The 18,482-nt window shown below is 47.9% G+C and overlaps 1 protein-coding gene across 4 annotated transcripts in view; it reads right to left on the bottom strand.

The window, feature by feature from the left end:
• Nucleotides 1–18,482, bottom strand: part of MIGA2 (mitoguardin 2) — a 288,693-nt gene that overhangs the window by 60,931 nt on the left and 209,280 nt on the right. For all 4 annotated transcript variants that reach the window (XM_069609212.1, XM_069609215.1, XM_069609214.1 and 1 more), the window contains exons 12-13: nt 18,233–18,331; nt 17,182–17,316 (exon numbers count right to left, since the gene is read on the bottom strand). In XM_069609212.1, the coding sequence (XP_069465313.1) occupies nt 17,182–17,316; nt 18,233–18,331 (234 nt within the window). The remainder of the gene's footprint in view (nt 1–17,181; nt 17,317–18,232; nt 18,332–18,482) is intronic.

Raw genomic sequence — 18,482 nt, 5'->3', positions numbered from 1 at the left:
CAGCCACCTTGAGAATGTTCTCCTGCCTTTGTCACTGTGATGTAAATCACGATAAAAGCAAGGTGGATGTACACAGTCACAATCACTGCAAATGCAAAGTAGGTCAGCAGTAAACACAAACACTGTAAAAGCAACATGGATTAACAGGAAGTGTCGCTCCTAAAACCTAAAAGTCACTCAATTAACATTTGTTGATGTTCTCTATTTGGAAATGAAGAACAGAGAAAGAAAATTATTCTGCAACGTTGAGCGCGTTCAATGGAGCTTTTCTTCATTCAATGTTCAGTGCATTCAATGGAACGGTGCTTCTGCGTTGATGTCGTTCTCATGGAGATCAAAATTGGTGGCATGCTGGATGACAGTCAAAGGTCCTTTTACACAACTTCTCCAAGATGCACTTTCTTCTTTGCGCACTTACTGGGACTCAAATGTCGCTGCACCATTATACTCACAGGCAGCCACTACCTCCAAAAGTAAATAGTGGGAGCCGAACTGGCAATCCCGAATATCAATCAAGTCTGGCAAATCACACTGTGAGCGTACAGGACGGCACAGGTAGACAGCACTGTACAGCGCGCTCAGGCAGGAGGTATAAATATCAATGGAACAGTCCACAGTGCACACAAAAAGGTTTTTGAATAAAGGTACGGGCCGCAGCGCAGACACACAACTGTGAGGGATGCTAAATTGCCTGCAGCTCGGTCCTCGTCTAAAGCAAAGTCCACAACAATTGCTCCTGAACACATCTCACAAGTCACAGCAGCAAAGATCAGCTCTGCTCCGACAGGATCCAGTAGTAAACTGAAAGTCCTTAATGGGCAAATCCTTGCAAGGCCCAGGAAACATCCGGCAGCAAGCAAAAGGGATCCAGCAGTAGCGGTCCAGAACGCCAGTACTCAGTGGGGCTCCAGCGTTCACCAGCTCTTCGCCATTGAAAAGATGCAGACACATGAAGCAGGTTTTCTTCTTATTTTATTATGAGCTACAGATGTGCCCCACTGGTTCCTTCACAGCCAGCTTTCTTTCTGTTTATTCTTGCTTTCCAAAGATGCACATTCATACAATTCAATATTCTGCGTTCTACATGATCTTTCAGTATGCAGAATACTACACTATGTGATTTTAAGCAGATCCACAAGCTGCAGAAAAAAGCATACATTATATTTCTGTTAGTGTAATCATTTGTTTATTTTACTTATAGGGGGGGGGGTTCAACATGTCAGGATGGGTAACTAAAGTGATGTTCTTATAGTCCACCTCCTGTGTGTTTATGTAGTTGTAATTTTAAATGATGGGTGAATAATAGCAATATTAATTTGACAGATTTATTTTACAGATGGTAAAGATTGTTTTTCTTTTCAGCATTTTGTGGGACTTTTCAACACAGGGCGAGTTAAGATTACATCATTTGTGGTTTTCAAGTAGATTACTTTTGTTTTATTTTTATTAGCATCCTGTTGTAATTGTTTTCTTGTGAGAAAGTTTAAAGCTTAATGTTGGCATTTCCAATGTTTGTAAGTTGTAACTTTTTTTTTTAGGTAGTAAAACTGTTAAAAAAAAAATTACAAAAAAAAAAAAAGGAAATGCTTTCGTACCACCTTTGTTTTCCTTGAATTTATTTATTTATTGGGCATATGTTAGGCGCTTATACAACAAGTAAATTGCATTTCAAAGCACCCACAGGGCAACGGGTGCCAGGGAGAATTCTCCGAAATGTGCTAATTAACTCCACCTTAGAGACCCCCAGCAATTTTGAGTTGTTGTAACCTGGACAGAGTGAGACTCTTTTTCCCACTCTCTCATGTATTTTAATGTGATTTGGACTCTGTTTCTTTTGGTTATGGAGCCTGACAAACTCCATAGGCATCATCGTTTACATGTGTCACACAGCACCTTCAGTGCAGTGGCACAGGGAAGTCTTTCAGATTTCCCAAAGGTTTAAATACCTTCTCTGGGATAAACTACTGTTTCCAAGAGCAGTGAAGTGAAATTTACTTTATTTACATTTGTAACTTTCTAGACCCAGCACACACCATCTTACAATAGGGTGCTGGAGGGGTTACCTAGTATCACCTTTGTCTAGCTTCTCATGTAACATTTTAATGTACCCTTTCCTCGATGAATGGCTGGTGGCAGTGGTTTCGTTTTAACTACCGTGGGGTGCATTTACCGCGGGCTGTGTTTGCAGCTGAAATAAAGCACCAAAGGGTGCCATTTTTGTCAAAATGGCCTGGTGGTCTTTTTTCGCCATTTCTTTGTGGAAAGGGCCATCTTGACATTTACTCGCGCGCCAAACCAGGTTTGGTCCCATTGTTCACTTTGCCTTTGGCGGGATTCACGAGTGAAGCCCGCCTCTGGCTCCAGGATGTCCGGGATGGGCAGGAAGTGAGGGAGGTGCCCGAAACTCCCTGTGCTTAGTCTCCTAGGAGACCTAAATGCACTCTGTAGTGATTGGTTGGCTGATTGGCCGGCAAGGACAGCCACCTTGCTGGGTGATTGACAGCCAGGCTGCAATGAATGGAAGAGAACTGAATAAAAGGCAAGGCTTTTGGCTTGGAAGGCAGAGTCGACTACTGGGCGAAGGAACCGAAGGAGAACTTGAAGAGGACGCCTGCTGCAACTCCTGGATGGTTGGTTTGCCCGGTGAAGCCCTGCTACTGTGCTGAAACTCCAAATTCGTATCGACAGAGAAGCCCCTGCAAGGACTTCTCCCCTCGAGTTGGTGGGACCAATCAACTCCAAAGTTAGCCATCTGGACATTCTCTCGGAGCTGGTTGCATTTCCACAGAGTTGCTGCTGGAAAACGAAACACCAGGGAGAGGAACACCAAATTGTGTGCGTTGCTTTTAAGTTGGCCAACAGCTCCAGGAAGATCCTCTGGTCTCCCAGGAAGCAGGACTGACCGGGCCTAAGCCCCCTCAACAGAGTGCAGGACCTCAGAACCAAGGAAAGTCCATCTCAACAGCCAGAAACTGCAGTGTTGCCATTTGCGGTAGTCCCGAGGAGCTGAAACACTGAAGTGCCACTTGTTTGAAAGATTGCCAGTTGCAAGCGGTGACCATCCCATTGCAGTGCAGGAGTCCCCAGAAGTCCTACCTCTTGTTCCCACGACTGAGGCCCAGGAACAGCAGGATCTGCAGAGCTGCACAGAACAGGAGTCATCTGCTGCACTTTTTCTTCAATACAAAGATACTGTAAAGTCAGAGAGAACTTACCTCTCAGAGTTGCTTACATCTTCTACCACTGGCAAGTATAATCAGCTTGTGGCCCTACGTTACAAACTATGTTACACCCTTGATTCTTCATTTCTTCAAAGACTTCTAAAACATTGTGCAAAGACTTTTCTACTTAACTACCAGAAGTGCATCATCCTATATAAGACTTTTGCCCATTGACTTTGTTCTAGCCTATTATATTGAATGGCTCTGTTTAGGGGATCCAAAAGTATTTACCTGCTTAAGAATATTTGTGGTATCTTGTTGTTCTAATAACTATTTCCTTTTACCAACTTCTACAGTATTCTAAATGCAAACAGTAAGATACAGCTATTGAAGTCACCTGAGGGTGTAGGTTGTGTCTGTGGGCCATCCCAAAAGGGTCTTGACTGATTTAGAAACTGAGTGTGTACAGTATGGAAGTGTATTTGTGTGTTACTTTCTATACGGCTCCGTTCTGAAGAAGGCTTATTCTAACTGACTGATAAATTAATAATTGTTGTTCAAGAAACCTTGTGTTTAAGTGTGCATTTGAATACTTGTCACTGTGAATCTCTGTGCAACTCTCATACAGCTCACATTGACCACTCTTGAGAGAAGCCTGGCTGCTCAACGCGCTACCAAACTGTGTAGTACAAGCTTATACCAAAGACTGGGTTTCCTATTACCTGTAGTCAGAGGTGTTGTAGTGCACCCAAAATGTTTCTTAACAGGAAGGGAACAAGGGATTGAAGTCAATTAATACACTGGAGGATAAAGACGGACCTACTAGGCCTTGTGAGCATGCAAAGCGTTCAAGTTCAGGGAGAGGAGCGGGGAGGAGGGAATAGGGGGTTAAGTGTGGAATTCCTGTGCTTGTAAGTGAGCAGCAGATGGAAGTGCCCAGTGTAGAAAGTGCTAGGGGGCGATTATATACAATAAATAGGTAGGTGCAGGCCTACAGTGGCATAGGCCAGTGGGTGCCAAGGCAAGTGCGGAGGGCAGGCAGTGGCTGAAGGCGATTGGGTGTGGAAGGCTAAGGCCCCCAAAGGACACAAGGGCCCTGGTCATCAATCTCAGCAACTGTGGGGTTAGCAGAGGGTGGAGGAAGGGAAGGAGGAGGTGAAAAGGAAAGTCTTGAGGAACTTCTGGAAATTTGAGGAGATCCGGCTCAAGACAAAGGGGAGGGGGGAGGCTGTTCCATAAGAGGGAGCCAACAGAGGAATGCGAGCAGCCTCCTGCTCTATGTTTAGCGAAACGCTTGACACACAGAGTCGGTACCAGAGGACCGTAGAGGACTAGAGCGAGAGCATTTAGTTAGAGCGAGTTGTAGATAGTGTTGTCCTCGGCCCCAGACAGCCTTAAGGATGATGCAGAGGGATTTGAATTTGATCCTTGCAGCAACCGGGAGCCAATGAGGAGTTTTTAGGGCAGGAGAGATGTGGTGCCTGGGCTCGAGGCCAAGAATACGTCTCGCTGCCCTTTTCTGGATTAGCTGGAGGGCCCGTAGGGAGGGAGATTCAAGAGAAGGTTATTGAAGTAATCTAGCCTAGAGAGAACCAGGGCTCTGGTCACATTGAGCGTATGGGGGAAAGTGAGAAAAGGGAGAATTCCTTTGAGAAAGAAGAGTTGAAAGTGGGACTTCTTGTAAATATCCTGAATGTGAGGGAGGAAGGAGAGAGAGGAGTCGAAGAGGACTCCAAGGTTTCTGGCTTCAGGTGAAGGGGAACGGAGGGAGCCCAAAGAAGAAGATTAACATTCTTCCCGTAGCATCCAGGACAATGTTCTGTATGTCCTGTCTTTCCTTCTAATGATATTTTTGCTTCAAGAATTAAATCTTTCTTTCTTTGTCTTGTATCAACAGCCTTTTCAATTGTGACTTTGAAACTCGCAATCGTGCTGCTCTAAGCAGGATAAGACCTTGCACAGCGGTGCCATCTGTTTGGAGCCTTCCTATCTTAGGCCCAAGATCCGTCCGTCTCCTCCCTTTGTCTGTCGCACTTCTTCTGTGAGCCCAGCCCAATCAGGACCCCTCTAATAGTTGCCTTGAATCCATCCCAGACAACTGGGAACTGAACTCTCCTGTGTCGTTCAGCTCCAAGTAATCTGTAATATGACCCACTAGAGATTGAGCTATCTCTTACAAGCCCATCTCCCCCACCCCCCAGGTCTGCAAACTCACCCATCTCCAAATCTCCACCCGTACCATATTATGATCCGACCAGGGGACCGGTTCTACCGACACAGTATGAACAAACCCTTTCAATGCTGTATCCATCAACACAAGGTCAATCCTGGATTAGGAGTTGTGGACTTGCAAGTAGAAAGCGAAAGGGTGCTGAGCTATGTCTGGATCGCCGCAGGCCCGTAATCACCTCGGCGAAAATTCAAAATGGCCCTGTGGAACTTCTAGCTGAGCCTCCCCGTATTGACCACATTTAAACTCCTGAAGCATATGGCAAGTAACCTGAAACGGTCACCGGAGGCTGGAGCGCACTTCAAGCGCTAAGCGGAGAACCGACACCTCCCTCTTCCTCCATCGCGCCCCTCCCCCCAATGTGAACTGCAGCTCTGCAACAGCACAGAGGAAGCGTGCTGAATTGGGACCAGGGATCATCTGGCACGGAGCACTGGAGCCTTCATAGTGAACATCCGTCCCTCCCTCTGAGCAGTCCGGGGCCAAAGGGTCTCTGTGGCAGCACTTCTCTGTGACGGTTTGCAGATGAAGAAAGCACCATCCTGCTGCGAGGAATGAGAGGCGGGCAGCAAGACTGAAACTGCGAACAGATTTCAGGTGCGTGGTGCAGCCCAAACATCAGCTTGGCCAGTACCTCAATTCTTCCCTTTTTTCGTCATGGATTTCTTCTAGGGGGATCAGCTGGGGATCTACAGTTAATCTGCTGCCCCCTACTGAAAGCCCTCACACGAGAACAGAATTCTGCAATCAGTCCCATTCGGGGCTGATTGGGCCTAGATAGCCTCAGAGTTCCCAGGCCCCGTGGAACACCTGGGTGAAAGGTCAACATATATTGACTGGGTGAAGCATCACACAGGCAAGGACTCCCCAGTGACAAGAATTAACATGCCAAAACATTCTAAAGCCCAGAAAAATGCAGATATCTCCACAATGTTACTGCCTGTATATAAAGGGAGAAAGGTAGTATATCTGGCAGAATCACTGCCTCAGCCTCAGGAGGGTCTCGCTAGTCAGCTAGCAACAAAGGACGATATCCAATCCTTCATGCTGGACATCAAAGAGGAATTTCAGAACTGCATGTCCGACATTTCCACCAAGTTAGAGCGGCTAGATCAAAGAGTCGTGGAAGCAGAACAAAGACTGGCGGAAACAGAGGAACATGTTCTGGATCACTCAGCCACACTACTAGATATACAACCCAAAATCCGATCTTTGGAGAGCAGGAAAGTGATCTTGGAGTACAAACAGGAGGACATGGAGAACAGGGCCCGAAGAAATAACGTACACATTAGAGGAGTGCCCTCATCAGTCCCAGACCAAGCCCTGAATGAGTACGTAGGGGATTTCTTTCAAACTCTTTTGCCACATCTTGATAAATCAATGCTCCTATTGGACCACACCCAGATTGCGTACTCGCAGGTGTTTGGTGACGGACTCTTCCCCTGGAAACACTCGGATCCACTTCTTTACTACTAAGCAGGAGATATTAGCGGTGGTCCGCACCCGGGATAAATTAAAGTTTCAAGGTTCACCCCTACAGATTTTCCAGGATCTAGCGACTGCCACGTTTCAAAAACACAGGGCTCTCAGGCCTCTGACTTTATTCTTGCGTGACCAGAACATTAAATCTCGCTGGCTATTCCCCACCTCTCTACAGTTTACATTCAAGGGGAGTTCCCGGAAAATAGCTTGCTTGGAGGATGCAAAGGGGATTCCGAGCTCCTCTCCACCAAATAAAGAAGATGGGTCCTTACTTGGCTCCCTGGAGGGGCGGAGAGCGACAAACCAAAGATGCAGCGCGCCACCTGGTCGAGAATCCACAAAAGTCGTAACCCAGCGAAACCGCTCCCAAATTCCTAACCTAGGGCTGGGCTCACTCTGTTGGGAGTTCCTCCTGGCATCTACGAATTAGCATCGAGCCACACTCAACATGAAGTTCAAAATGGGCTTCACACGGCCAATGACCGGCCTCATGCGAGATGCCATTTGATGGTCATTGGGGCGATTTGCCCTACATTCCTAAGTTTATTTTTTGTGGTTCTGTTTTTGTTGGTTAGTTCTGTTAAAACCACGGTTAGAACATGGCTTTGAATATGTTGTACTGCATGATGGCAGCTGAAGGCCACCCGGCCCCTTCCCTCTCCATCAATGACACTGCCTCGAGAGTCTCCATATTACCTCATCAGAAATTGGGTTTTATATACTTAAATGGTAAAGGTTTGAACTCCACAGCAAAACGAAAATCTACTCTGCGACGTCAGAGATCTGAACGGATCAGTGATTTTTTTTGCAGCAGACCCATCTCCTCCCTTCAGATTTTATTCACCTACGGAGCAGCGACTTCCCAAAGCAATTTTTGATCTCTAGCGGAGCGAAGACAGGGGGCACAGCGATCCTAGTAGCAAAAGACATTTCGTTTAAGGTCCTGGATTCCATACGAGACCCGGGAGGTTGATACATTTGAGTGACAGGTATGTTGGCAGGCCAGTTGTACTCTCTAATCTCGATTTATGCTCTGAATGAGGGACAGGACAGATTCTTCAGCGATTTAGAGGACATAATCCTTCCCTTCATGGAGGGTCAAGTTATCATCGGGGGAGATTTCAATGGGGTCTGGACCCCATGACTGATGAAACTCACGACCCCTCAACCAGAGACTTCAAGATTGCCTTGAGTATGCTCCATTTCTTCAAGACCCTGGCAGTGGTGGACGTATGAAGAGTGTTACACACAGGGGAATAAGACTATACTTTTTTTCTCTCATTTCCACCGCTCCTCTTCCCGGATAGACCTAATCCTAGCATCGTCCAAATTTATGCCATTTATTGACAAAGTGTCTATCACCCCCAGAATTTGCTCTGATCATGCTCCAGTTCTATTGTATATTAGAAGTTATGATCCAGACCCCCCCCCCGACCACAATGGCGATGGTACGACCCAATCTTAAACGATATGGCCCTTAGGGTTGGGGTGGCTAAAGCAATACGGGACTACTTCCGGGAGAACCCGACCAAACTCAAGTTCCCAGCTCCAACATGGGACGCCATGAAGGGAGTGATTCAGGGAGTCTTAATTGCCCACTCCGCGGTTTACCACAGGGGTAAAAAGCATACTCGAGTTCAGCTAGAACAAGAAATCATGGTGATTGAGGGTAAATATAAAAAAGGCTGGTCCCCTAAACTTCATCAAGCCCTCCGTATTGCCCGGAATAAATTGGAGGCTCTTTATGCTGAAGAGACAGCTCACTCCCCCTCAATGACGAAGCAAGGGTACTAAATGAAGAGAGTGGTAAGGCCAACCAATTCCTGGCAAGAAAATTAGCCCAATCTAAAAAATGCAATACTATTATAGGCCTAGAAGATCAACATGGGATAACACAATATGGGGAACAGGCCAAGCTACAGCTGGCGAAATCCCATTTAATAGAACCAATGGCAGCTCCGGCCCGGTCCCTTCAGGATCAGAAGAGATTTATTTAAGAAGCCACCTTGCCACACCTTCCTGGGGAACACAAAGAAGCCTTAAAATCTCCTATTCAGAAAGAAGCAGTAGATGCAGTAATTACATCCTTGAACTCTAGCGCCCCAATGGGGTTTCAATCAAATTGTATAAACTTTTTAGAAGCCAGCTGTTAACCATATTGACGGCCCTCATTAATTCGTTTAGAGAAACGGGAAACATAACCCCATCCATGCAGACCTCCACTACTACTTTAAAACCGGGGAAGGATCCAAAGTAATGTACCTCTTATAGGCCAGTTTCTTTGTTAAATATTGATGCAAACATCTACTCTAAAGTGCTGGCAAACTGCTTGGCTCCACTTCTCCCAGCTTTGATTGATGCTGACCACACAGGCTTCATCCCCGGGAGAAAAATGGGGGATAACATCAGGTGAGCCCTGAATTTAATAGAAACAACAGCAGACCTAGGAAAATTGGCCCTTCTAGCACTAGATGCCACTAAGGCATTCGATAAAGTCGACTGGGCCTTTATACATCAGACTCTGCAGACTTTCCAATTTGGGCTCTGCTTCTGTAAAATGGCTTCAGCCAACTATGTAGCCACTACTACTTTACGCCGGCTAAATTGGGAACGAACATCCCCTGTCCCCCTCAGATGTGGGATCCAACCAGGATGCCCTCTTCCTCCTCTCTTATTTGCTCTAATTATGGATCCCTTGGCCCAACGTATACACAGTAACTCGGCAATCAGGAGGATCATGATCTGGGTTTCTCAACCTAAGGTATCCCTCTATGCACATGACGTTTTACTTTCAATAACCGCATCCAACCCTCCCTTCGGCCGAGTAGCGGGTTTTGAGATAAACGATGGGACATCTTTGGCATTAGGGTTAGGGTTGTCTTCACAAGAGATCTGCTCCTTCCAAACCCTCTGTCCAATCCGGTGGGACACTAAATCCATTGTATACCTGGGGGGTTCGGATCACGGCCTCACCTAAAGACATATTTGCAGCTAATTTCTCTCTCTCTAAGTCCTTATAAGCAGATCTGGAGAGATGGGCGACTCAGGGTATTTCTTTGATAGGCCGCATTACTGCGGTTAAAATTAACTTACTTCCTCGCCTTCTTTACTTCTGTTCGCCTCTCCCAGGGGAAATCCCGAAAAATGTACTGGACCGCTTTCAGCGGAAAATCCTGGGATTCATTTGGCGGGTTTAAGAAGGGCAGGATCCTTAATAAGGTGATGATGGGTGGTGCTCTTTTAGGGGGGCATGGGGTCCCAGATGTACACAAATATTCAGAGGCAGAGCAGATCTCGCATCTTTTAACATGGATGTCCCCCACTCGTCTGCAATTTTGGGTTGAAATTGAACAATCTAGGCTCCTTCTCCCTCTTAGTTTTCTGCCTTTTTTCCCCCCAAACACAAAAACAGTGGCAAAATTTGCTCTGCTCCTCAAAGGTCAATCTAAAATCAGGGGATGGGGCTCTAAGGGGGAAAAGATCTCCAGAGGCATGGGTCCACTCTCGCCTATCTTTCACAACCCTGCCCTTTCCAGGTATGCAGCCGGATGCTTTTAAAATTGGACGCGAGGCGGCCTTCACATGGTAGGCCAGCTTTTCCAGGGGGACCGTCCACGCACATTTGAGGACTCCATAAAGGTATTTGATCTCTCAGAGTCAAAGATTCTCCTATGCGCAGCTATGACGCTGGATCCCAAGACCAAGAGCTACACGTGCTTTGAGTTTGCTGGAGCTAGCCGCTATGGAAGGCCCGCAAACAGAGGGGTGAGGGAGCTCTAAACTAAATAAACTCCTGAGATTTGACATGCTAGCCGATCGCCCAGCCTACTTGAGTCGCTGGGAGTCCGACTTGGGTCATCCACTGGAAGACCAATGTTGGGCCAGAAACCATTCTTCCTCCATGATGCGTGACAAACAACAAATGTGTCCCAAAACTCTTATTTCGCTGGTAGTATTCCCCAGTACAACTACACCATTTCCAAACCTTAGTTTGCACCCACTTGCTGGCGAAATTCTGGGGCTCTGGGCTCATTTTCACATGTGGTGGGACTGTCCGGGAAAGCATAACTGCTATTATAGAAGCCATCACCCACACCAAACTTCCGATGAACCCGGAGACTGTCCTTTTAGGGGCTTCACTTAATCTGGGGAACATGCAAAGTTAATTAGACAATTACTGCTGGCCGCACATCACATAATTGCTCGCTGCTGGAAATCCCCAGAGGGGCCGGACCGATCTCTCTGGTGGATTAAAGTATGGGACATTCTGGTGGCGGAAAAAGTCACAGCGGCAAAAGAACGAAAACTTGACCCATTTATGAATATGGGGGGAGGGGGGGAGTGCTTTTTTGGAATATGATCAAATGGTCCCTGCATTAATTAACATTCAAACCCATCCGAGCAAGACTGTGTGCCGGCTCCGGACACCGGCGATACTAATGGGGAAGGAGAAATATATGAGGGTTACAGGGTCCCTCAGCCACCCATCTGGAGAAAAAAAAGGTAGATGTTATATTTGTACTGAATAAGTCGGTTTGTACCTATTTTATAGTATACAATGTGCCCAATCCTTTAATAAAAATGAACAGCAAGCCTGCCTGTCTCCATTCCCCCCCCAAAAAATATATAAAACAATAACCCACCCATCCTCCTCCCGTAAGCATTCCCCCCAGCCCCCCCACTTTAACTTCCCCTCTCCCCTCACCTAAGGTGTTCAGTCCAGCCAAGTTTTCATCACCGGCTTCGTACCCAACCACCAAGGAAACCAGGAACACCGGGTCACAACAAAAATAAAAAACTTTGAGAACCCCCCCCCCAATTAAGCCACAAAAAAACATAACTCCCCCACACCTACACTAAAAAAACAAAAAACAAGCACACCCCCTCTCCCCCACCCCAGCCCCAACCCGCCTAACATTTCCAACCAAACCTCACTTGATTCTCATATAAAGGCCTTGTGTCTGAGCCCAGGGCAAGACAGGTTTAAACAAACAAAGCCGCCAAAATGTAGATCCCCTACTCTGCCCACCCCCCATATTATACCTGTCCCGAGTACCCCCCCATACATCTTGACACCATATCAGTCCCATGACAGACTGATGGGGCAGCCATGGCCTGACATGCAATAGCAGACTCTCCACACCTCAACCAGTTCAGGATTTGCCCCTCTGGGGAGTGTTACGTTTTTTAAACTTCCGTGATCAGTGCACTCGTCACCATTTGAAATCCTTCACCATGAGAATCCTTCTCCTCGCGGGGCTTGCCCCTCAGGGGAGCCCATGAGCTCCCTCTTAACTCTCTGGATATCATCCTCGGTCACCAACCGATACTTGTGCCCCTCATATTCAAAATAAACAGAAAAAAACAACGATATTGGACCCCATTCCCTCACAGCCATGTAGTGAGGGGGGCACACATTCTTCTACCCGCCAGGGTAAAGGCCGAAAGATCCTGGAAAATAGTAATCTTGAAGGGCCCTAGAGAAACCAGACCCTCTCTCCTCGCCGTCTCCAGAATTCTCAACCTCTCCTCAAAGTAGTGGAAGCGAGCCAGTACAGACCTCGGGCCCATGCCTCCCACCCCCTCCCAGCACGGTGAACGCTGTCAAGTGTGGGCTTCACTGTAATATCCTCAAACAGCACTTGACTACCTCATGAATAGTCCTCTTGAGGTCCCTTTGCATTTCACCCTCCTTCTCCTGGATCCTGAAAAACCAAAGGTGGTTTCTCCTCTTTCGATTTTCAAGTCATCCATTTTAAGTGTCACTACAGATTTCCTCCTTTCAAGTTCAATAGCCTCTTGTCGAGTTGAAATTCCACTGTATCCAGAGAGGTCTGATTTGTTTCAAAATGTCCGCAGCCGGTCGTCTATCTTGTCGACCCGCTTGTCCAGAGTGTCCAGCCTGCCGGATCCCTCTGGTCTCCTCAAGCAAGGCTGCACTGTCCTTCTTTGTAGACACCGGGTCGTCGGGTGGCTCTGCCATGGTAAACTGGACCAGGTCTCGCTCCATGATGGGGCTTGCTGGGCCCAAGAAACTAAACCATCTGCAGGGATGACCCCCAGTCCATTAGAGTGAAAACAAGCATGTCCCAGAACCCTGACGTTGCTGTCCAGCACCCTCAACCACCACCAGTTGCTGTATACAGTTCACAAATCATCACAGGGGGGGAGGGGGTGCACCAAGTACCTAACACCTCCAAGATGTCCCTGTAGGCCAAGCACACTTTTCACGGTACGACGTCCCCCAAGCCTTGCCCCCACTGTTACTTTAGAGACCCCACTCCCGAGGTCCACAGAATCAGGCCCACACCCTTCTGGGTGCAAGCCAACAAAGACCTCTCTGCAGCATTCCACCGTAGTGAAAGACCATGCAGGTACCTTGTGGGTATTCCTCTCATATGTTGCTCTGGAAGTGCAAATACAACACTGCAGCTGGAGGAAAATGTCCCCATCCGTTATAGCAGGAGGAGTTCCAGGCCTCCCCCAGCAGAGCCGCTCTACTGTGGACCAGCCCGCCACAGCCCAGTTCCAGGAAGCCTGCATCAAGGAAGAGGGGCTCCTACCTGAAACCCCGGCACATGCTCCTCCTCCAGGCCCTAGAGCACCCCAATGGCCTTCCCTCCGCCTATCAGGTGGCCAGCGAGGCCCTGTACAGCACGTGGCCACAGCAACCATCCCCCCTACCTAACTCTGCCTGGGAGGTGAAATACCAGATAGCTCCTCCACCCGGCGTGGAGCAGTCGGGACCTCCCAATATGCGGCAGTGAGAGCAGACTGGGAGCTACACGCTCCGACCCCCACAGATTTCCGAACCACATCGTCCGCCAGTGGGTTTGCAGCTTTTTCCGGCACCATCACCTGAGATATCGGGCCACCTTCCAAAGCACCCCGCTCGTCTCCAGCAGTGCACCGCCTCGTGCACCATCAGCCCCCTCGGGCCCCACCTCTGACAGCGGGCTCAGAGTACAGGGCCCATCAATCCACCATCAGCCCAGCACAACAGGCCCGGGTCCCCCCCATGGTCTAAAGTTGGGCTAGAGCAACGCAGGCACAAAGCCCTACTACGTGACCAGCAGGACCACTTTTCCTGCTGCACTTCCTCCGCTGATGCTCCCACTCACCCGGTCCGAAAGCCTCCACATTTCTTACAGTGGTACCTCCGGCAGGCACCCGTCCGCTTTCCACCTTCCGGGTGATGGGGGTCGGGGTCTTAGGTGGTGGCTCTAATCCCTTCCAGACTCTGTGGCACCGGAGATGAGCTCTTAGGCTGCAGCCTTGTACGAGGCCACTGGTGGCCTCGGCTCATCAATTTTGGGGGCACTGGTCAGTCCCCAAGGCTATCAGTGCAAAGAGACCCTGTCTCTGAACAAAAAATTCCTTGTTGTTTTACAGGCCCCACACATCACCTTATAGTGAAGTGTAGCAGGGGTACATACTTTGTGTCCTTTTCCTTTTATTAACATTTCCGTTACTTGCATACTGTGTCCAAAACAGGCTGGTGGCAGCAGATATTTTTCTACTGTGCTTTTCATTTTCCATGCATGGACATTTGCATTTTACAGCATGATGGCATATACACAAAATGGCTGTGGCACAAACTGTAATAAAAACCCTTTTCCGTGGCATTGTTGTGTACCTGATCTGATGTGGGGACTGGGATTGTCTGGTCCCAATCTACACTGTGACCAGGGGATGGTCCATTGCTCGGCAGCTGTGTGGCAAGAGGCTGTCAAGAATTGGACTGCCCTTGCCCGTTTGAATGGTGCAGATAATTTCCATTGGAGGGCTGGTGGCGACCCTGGCTCAAATCCAGGATAAAAGAAAGGCTCCTGAAGCCATTCTTCAGATCGTTGTTGGAGCTAAGATCACTACGAAGAGTTGCACCCAGTTGAAGACCCTTGAAGATTTCCGGCATTTCCTTCACCCAAGTACCGGTGAAGCCCCGTTTCTCTGCTTTGATCTCCAGATGACCCTTGACTGTGCTTTGATCTTTGGGCTAGTAGTACTAACTAGTCTAGACCTCTGCACGCGGATCCTGCCCTCTGGACCTTCGAAAGTCTGCCGGGACCCTCCTGTGGACTAACCAGCTCTTTCCAAGGTCCCTGCTGTGCATCTGTCACAATTCAGAGTTTCGACTTGGGACTCAGATGGTCTACAGCTGGTGGGACAAGAACAGTGCTCCTGCCGTTGTTGCTTTCCAACTTGAATAGGGGGTGCATCAAGGAGCAGCAGCATTAACAGTCTCACTAAAGAGCGACAGCTGCATTCGCGGGATGTGGACCCCGTGCAACGAGACCATTTACATAAGTGAGCACAGACCATTTAGGAGCCCTAGGGGTGGCTCCTAGTAAAATCAGAGAAAGGGGGGCTGGAGGGGTCAAGCCGGATTAGCTATTCTCTCCCTGCTCCTACCATGGGGATACGTATGTGCAAAGTCCTGATCCAACCTCTCCGTTGCCGTCTTGTGACCGGTGGCGCTCTGGCAAAGGAGCCCCCCTCCTCCACTCCCAGATTCCCCTATAGTTGGTGGATTGGAGGAGGACCCCCAAACTCTGGAACATACCCTTGTTTCTGCATCCTTGCAACCAACCTGTTGGCTTTGCCAAAAAGTGTTCTCCACTCCAAAAGCCTCTGGACTCTTTTTAAATAATTTTCCTTGGGACTAGTGACAGTAGGTCCACTCACTTTCATCATCAGGAAAAGACATGTGAAGAGCTACGGTCCGTATTTTATAAGGCAGGGTCATGGTGTTGCATAGTCTTAGGAGGATAGCTCAGCGGCAACATGCTTGCCTTGGAAAGACAGCACGGCGCACCACAGGTTCGATGCCCAGATCCGCGCTTAGCAACCTCTGGCTAGTAACCGCGTTATAAATAACCTATCACATTATACCATGTCGTTTCGCGCTCTGAAACACCTGTGTACAAGGGTGATATAAATAAAATATATGATCTACCGTTTATTTACTTAGTATAATTTACAACCCTTGAACCTTTATCTTGCTTTACCACACACAACTGGCTTACGGTTCTTAACTGAAATTTCCTACTGTTTTCAAAGTAAAGTATTGGGCTCTCGAGTGAGCACCCCAAAGGTAAATGGATGCATGTTGTGACAGGGTCAGAGTCATGATGCTGTCAGGGAGGCAGGGGTAGGACGGGGACCCCGCAGAACAAGTAACAGTAGACACCTGAAAAAAAAACTAAACCAGCCCTATCCCAGATTCGGGAGGTAGAAGTTGGTGGTTCCCCCCCAGTCCCTGAAAAATCAAACCCTTGTGCCGAAATCATCAACACTGATACCACTCATGTTGTCTCAATGGCTGCCAATGCAGTTGCTCGCCCATTTTATACCCATTTGTAGGCTTCTGCTTGTTCATAATACACAATTTCCTTTTGATTGTTATATTGCACATTAAAAGTGTTGCACTTATTTGTAGGCTCCTACTTTCTCATATTGATGCACAATATGCTTCTGCAGTATAGTACTGTATATTACACATTACCATTGTTCTGCTTCTACGGTATTTTACCATTGTTCTGCTAATTCATGCGATTCTTCTAATATTAGAATTCTCGAATTCATTTGTATGCTTCTGCTTGCTCGTAATAAATATTAGTACATGGATTGGGGGTGTGGCGGCTTCCCAGCCAATCAGAAGGCTCAGAACGGGGGGTTTTACCACATAGTAAAACCCCAGCTCTGAGCCTCCTCCGTAATGCCCCCCACCAGTCGGGGTTTGTTTCTTGATTATGAGCGTTGTGCATATGTCACAAATGTATATACATACTTTTTCAACAACAAACTATCTTGAGTGTGGCTGATCAAATGTTCAAAACATTTTGAAGAATAAACAACTTTATAGCAAAGTGTACCAAAAATCTGAGCTGACATTTTTGAAAACTCGAGTTCTACATTTTAAATTTCCCTATGGAGCTCTCCAACATAAGAAAGTGAAAAGGGGCCTTTTTTCCTTCCTATAACTTTTGATCAAGCGCACGGACTCTTACCAGACTTGGAATGCTGAATCGAATCTGCCAGGTTCACTAACTTGCCAAATCCATTAATGATCCAGTTGTGGTTCAAATGTCATAGGGGAAAGCATTTGGCCATTTTAAAATGCCACCTGTGATGTAACCTTAAGGACTGCGCTGCTTAATATTTTATACAGATCATAGATGCAGGATCCAGTCATATGGCAATGTGCAGGAACATGGGTTTCATTCTCTTTTCTAATTTATGAACGCAATCCCTCTCGGACAGGTCACAAACATGCTGGTGCCCCGTGCATCTGCCACTCTGGCTCACCGTCTCCTTGAAGCTATCAGACAGCCATCGGTTGCGCAGGACTGCCACCACGGAGGACGGCGGGCTCTCCAGGTCTTCAAAGGCATCCATGAGAATGAAATCCAAAGCAATGTCGAAGAAGCTCATGCAGACCACCTGAGGGAAAGAGCAGCCAATCAGCAGACAGTGGAACCAGAGCGCAGGCATTCTGCTGCCCCAATACACGCAATGCTACATTGGGAGTCAGGGGAGGGTCCAAGCATTGGATGTCTCCACCATCGTTCAAAATGGCAGATAGGCTGTGCATTATGGAAGACTGCCCCTACTTTTTAAGACCCTTCTAGTCTGGGTCTTCTATTCTGTCACCATATGAGATTTGACTGGGGAGAAACTTCACAAAGCAAGGTTTGGGGGTGCATGCAGTGATAGGATGGTACCTGCAATGCTAAGAGTAATAAGGGCATGTGAGTACATGTACTTACAGTTAAGCATCAAATTACTACTACTAATGCCTAAAACTATCAAACCCAACAACTCTAACATATGCCTCCATTGTTATCAGGCCTTGCAGTACATTCATGAAATGTCGAGCAATAGGCATTGAACTACCATAAAAGGACTAGAATGCAGCGCAGGACGGCCAGCAGAGGAGGGAGCGAGGGAATAATGCAGGTGCATCCATGTTCTGGCTAAAGTGGGAAAAGGCAGACTGCCAATGGGCTACAAGGAAGTGGATGGGTAGACAGTCAAGTAGTTAACCCAATCCAACCCTCGCTGCCCATTCTGTTCCGCCTGCCCCCTAGCCCATCAACAGAAAGCCCGAGGGAGGAGGAAGAGATTACATGTCAGCTGGCTGTGAGGGAGGGGTTGGCTATGAGTGTCAGATGGTTGGAATGGAGTGAGAGGTTGTACATCTTAAGTGGGTGGGAAGTAAGGGCTAGGACTACTCAAATGAACCACGGGGCATGTGGAGTCGGTGCAGGTCAGAGCGTTCCCCCATTTTGAACCCTAACATATCCGTGTACAGCTAGGTAACATGCGCTGGTACACCCCCCCCCATGCCTCTACTTACCCCACGTCCGTTTAGCTCTTGCACCGTGGTAGGCCAGGTCTCTTCCTTCAATGTGTATCGCAACAGCTCCTCGTAACTCTCCAGAAATCCCTTTGGGTTCTTGAAAAATAGTGACAAGTTAGCTGCAGGGTGGCAAGGTAAAGCTTTGCTCCCTGCAATCCGAAGGGCGGCTCCTCTCCCTCCACCTTCAGTTCTCTCCCTCAGACACATGCCCATGTACACTCAGCACCCAACTGTGCACCTGCAGAGC

The sequence above is a fragment of the Ambystoma mexicanum genome, chromosome 8, assembly GCF_040938575.1.
Source record: "Ambystoma mexicanum isolate Mex_15411 chromosome 8, UKY_AmexF1_1, whole genome shotgun sequence".
Classification (NCBI taxonomy): domain Eukaryota; kingdom Metazoa; phylum Chordata; class Amphibia; order Caudata; family Ambystomatidae; genus Ambystoma; species Ambystoma mexicanum.
Note: the sequence above shows the minus strand (reverse complement) of the source record. Positions and strands in the feature narration are given on the sequence as shown.